Consider the following 4,391-nt stretch of genomic DNA (forward strand, 5'->3'; position numbering starts at 1 on the left):
TCGTGTTCCCAATCAAATAAAATCCGTTGACTTCTTCTTACATTCAACTTGTATCATAGTTTAATCTGCTTCTGCTTCAATATTGTTCCTTTTCGGAATTTTCGCGATCTTTTGTCATTTTCCGCACGGCCGCCGGTGTTATTCTTCCTTTCACTCCCATATTATTCGTCGTCGCCGGCTTCTTCCTCTTCTCCCTCTTCTTCGTCTTCATGATCCTCATCTTCACCGTCTTCGTCGCCATGCTTCTTGTGGTCGTGTTTTTTATCATCACCGTGTGTTTTGTGTTTATCACCGTCCTCGGGTGGAACTGGCTGCTTGGGTGAGTGGGTCTGAGATGTCGAGTCAGGGGTGGTGGGCGCTGCGTTGGCGTCGCTGGAATCAGACTCCCTTTCTTTCTCCGTAACCTTCTGTCCAACCAATTCAAAGGAACATTCCATGTTCTTCGCGGTTGTTGCGTACCCATTTGCCTCGTGAGTAAGACCGATCATCTTTTCCAAAATCTTTTTCGCCTCCGCTAGCCTGCTGTTCGTGCTTTCTAGGAACTCAGTTGACATTGGCAAATACAAAAACCAAAAGCTACATTTTTCGTGCACTTCAGCAAGCGTTTCATGTAGTTCCTTTTCGTAGTTTCCTATTTGTGGTTCAATGTATAGGATAGCATCATAATATTTATCCACCTTCTTCTTTCTGTCCTCATTAATGCTCTCCGACACCTCCTTGTCCTGGCTTATGTTCATGACGCTTTCGCACCTCTTTTTGGCGGATCTGGCGGTATTCAGGGAGAATTGGAAACTTCTCCATGAGTTCGTGAAGGCATGACTGTATTCATTGAATGTGCTTGATAGTTCGTTGCATTTATGTTGCCTGGTTATCCTATAGAGCCTGAAGCAGTCACCTCCCGTACTGTACATTATGGCGATGCCAATGCATAATAGAGCAGCCCTCGTGGAGCTCATTGTTTTTAACGACTTCCAGTTCTGAAGACCATATGAGAAAAAGAAGAAAAAAAAAAGAAAATCAACGCCACGATTGAGCAAGGTAGAGAGCAGAAAAATTTTGGAGAGCACCGTACTGTACAGGAGAGTGCGGGTAGACACTACGTGGTAAAACAACCGGGCCCATAAGTAGGGCTCTGTTTTCCGTGTATGTGAATGCCACGGCTCAATGGATTTTCCTCCACCGGGCGCCCACGGGTCATCATTAGTTGGGGGCACGAGACCAACTTTATCGCATCTTCACGGCGCTGCAGGCTGTGCATAGACGAAAGTGCTTCAGGGCGCGATCTCACGGAGTTTTGCGATCACCGTGCCGGCTCGCAATGTGCCACCTGCGTTTATACGGCGGCAAAAACTCAAAACCAACACAACTTCCCACGCGTACACGCGTCCCCGAGACAGAGTGCCTTCGGTGGGGCGCAGCAACTTGGTTACCTCTCGGCATGGTGCTAACACCACGGATGGCGCGGCGAAGAGTGCCACCACCTGTCCGCTTGCACGTGTGGCAGTCAATTCCTTTACCAACTGCTGCGCTGTACGGCCAAAAGAACGCGTGTAATCGTCACTGCGAAAGTGGTGCAATCATAGGGCTTAGGTGCCAGCAATACCCTTCTTGATCAGCGACAGCATGATCAGCATGGACGTTGCACGGAGGTCGCCTTTTTGTATGATGATATTCAAAGATGCCACCCACTTAGGGTTATTAACTGGTGCACAATTTCCCTGATCCTCCGCACTGCGTCCGTAAGTACTTCCACTATGACACTGTCTGGTACAGTAAGTGGAAGGGTGATGATACAACAGTGGATTGCGGACCCCTGTGCTACCTTGTTTCCTGGAAGTGACAGGAACAAACCAACAAATGCACAGCAAACTTCCTCAAATGTACCCAAGCCTCATCCTCCACAGTTTGTCGTTTACGCGAAAGCATTCGCCTTTCTGTTTGATGATTCTCCTTTCCATCAAGCTCTTCAATCAGTGCCGCCGCTTTCATAAAGATGTGTGTGCCCACTGAGGGCTGTGTGTGGGACATTGTTCGCCGCACAACAGCTTGTTCAAGAGCTCGGTCTATTGCCTTGTTGGCCGGCCGCCATGAGGAAAGTAAAGGTGTGGGACCTCCGGGAATCTCAACTTCCGAAAAGAGCACGATGTGTGTCACTCCGTCCCTGGGGGTCCGGGGTGTGGCCGAGCACTTTCCACACTCAATCACGATGTCAGCTTCTTCTTTGAGGGAGCTGAGCTGACAGAGCGGCTCTTCCATACTGAGAAGCATTACGCCACCCATTTGTAGCCACGAGAGGCTCTCCATCGTCGCCGAGTCACTTGTACGCTGCCACTCGTCTGTCGCTAGGAAGTGCAGCCTCCATGGGTAGAGGAATCGTTGTATGGCATGTCGGTAAGCAACGGACGCGCTTGCTCGGTTGCTGACACCTGGGAGGCAAATCACAACTCGTTTCCACTGCACTGCTGTACCGCTTTCCGGCTGCGGTAACACATCCTGGAGAACAGCATGTATCGCGCAAAATAGAGGCGAGACCTCCTCACCTAGGAACCCTGCATTGCACACGACCCGCCGCTGTAGGTCTCTTAGCAGCCCAGCACCTTCGCCACACGCAACCGCCCTGGACAACGCTGTGTTGAAAACGTCCCCGTTAGCTATTGCTTGCAGAGGCGTGGGTGAAGAGACGCGACCACGCGCATATTCGTTGTCCGCGGCATTTGACGCGGAGGGCGGTGGAAAATCAGTGTCTTCCTGTTTTATCAAACCACCTCTGGGTTCAAGCGCTCTGAGTAGGTCAATCTGCCACGACGTTGCCGGCAGACAGAGCTCGAATGTCGGTCTCGTGCGCTGTCGGACCGTTGATGAGCTCCTACTTTGTTTCCACCACTTTGAACCGATTACGGTCGAACCATCAGACATAAGAGAACTTATCACAAGCTCGTCTTCACCCACGTGGTCGGGCAGATGACACTTTATGAGCGTGTGAGCGTCAGCGCCTACAGCAGCAAGAAGCTTCCTTATGGCGCGTTCAACGTCATCCGATTCCATCCAAGGCTCACTTTCAACCTTTTCCTTTTTCCACTCCTCGACGAACTGGACAACACCGACCTTTATTAAATTGTCACCACATTTGCCTGCGTTAGGATGTTGCCGCTGCACCCCACACGGGAGCCACTCCCCAACCAAGGCTGAGGCAGACCCTTCATTTGCTATGTCGTCGGCGAGAATACAAAGCCACAACGTTTCCCGTTCATCATATTGTATGCTGCTAACCGCTGGCCCACCGCGGAAACCTGTGGGGTGTACGGTTCCATCAGCGAGGCACACTCGGTATCCACGAAGAGTCATATAAACATCGAAGTGATGCAGGCTGTCGTACGTCGTGAACACAGAAAGCACTACCCACCCTCCCGTGGTGCGGGGAGCGCTCTTCAAGCACCCATTCATTGTAAGGCAGGCGGCACCAAATGCACGTGCGGAGAATGCGTTGAAGCTCTCGTCGTGGTGGTGAGGAACACAAAGCACACGCCAGCCGTTCCTTTGTTGCACGTCACTGGGGAACGCTTCGGCGAGTTGGCAGAGTGTGGGTATTCCTCTTTCCGGCGCCTCAGCGTTGCGCCTGCATACCTCTACGCCGCTAAGTTCATTGTCGTTGCTATTTTTCGCAGGGTCCACTCGCGTTTTACCACCTTTACCCCGAGGCGGGTTTAACGTAGATCCCGCACCTGCACCACTTTTCCCAACCCTTCTAAAAGGGGAAAAATACGCGCCGCCGTTTGTGTTGTCAACTGTTGGAATCACCTCACCCGGGGACGGCACCACTGTGTAAAACGGAACCGCTTCGTCGTCGACCCCAGGTTCGGTGCCCAGGAAGCTAACTGTTACTGTTCTGGCGGTTGCTTGAATCCCTGTGACCTCAGCCAATGCATAGCGTAAAGGTTTGCCTTCACTTCGTTTAGGAGCATAGACGGTTTCGCCAACGGCAAGCCCATGGGTAGCGGCCCCCCGGCACCGAGTGCATGCCGAGCGGGCCGCTGTATCAGAGGCCGACCCGACTTCTTTTCCGTGACAACTACGTGGGTGATCAAACGGGCTTTGATTCATTTTTTCTAACCGGGTTTACATGTTTAAAATAGAGGCACCGAAAAGGTTGAAAAACAGGAAGGCGTACTACCTCGGGGCAAGTAGAATTCATGACAGACGACCCAGCCATGCGTCAACACGGCAGCGCACCAAGTTTTTTTTCCCAACAAAAGGGGAGACACTGAGCGAAAGGACCAACAGTGCTTTCTCATCGCTTTACCCATCCTTTTAGCGTCAGGTCGGTGTTGGCAGTGTGCAGAGATTGGGAATTATTAATATCTCAAGTACACGTTCACACACACACACACACA

General features: G+C 51.5%; 1 protein-coding gene and 1 pseudogene across 2 annotated transcripts; both read right to left on the minus strand.

Annotated features, from left to right (window-relative positions):
• Positions 1–161: 161 nt before the first annotated feature.
• TEOVI_000246900:pseudogene lies at positions 162–956 on the minus strand (annotated as a pseudogene). The gene has a single exon. A coding segment is annotated over exon 1 (795 nt).
• Positions 957–1,818: 862 nt separating this feature from the next.
• Positions 1,819–4,101, minus strand: TEOVI_000247000 (uncharacterized protein; the record flags this gene model as incomplete). Its single annotated transcript, XM_067225546.1, has 1 exon — positions 1,819–4,101. The coding sequence occupies one exon, from the start codon at positions 4,099–4,101 to the stop codon at positions 1,819–1,821; it is 2,283 nt and encodes a 760-aa protein (XP_067081647.1).
• Between the last annotated feature and the right edge of the window lie 290 nt (positions 4,102–4,391).

This window comes from Trypanosoma equiperdum (assembly GCF_001457755.1).
Source record: "Trypanosoma equiperdum strain OVI genome assembly, contig: ctg_553, whole genome shotgun sequence".
Lineage (NCBI taxonomy): Eukaryota > Euglenozoa > Kinetoplastea > Trypanosomatida > Trypanosomatidae > Trypanosoma > Trypanosoma equiperdum.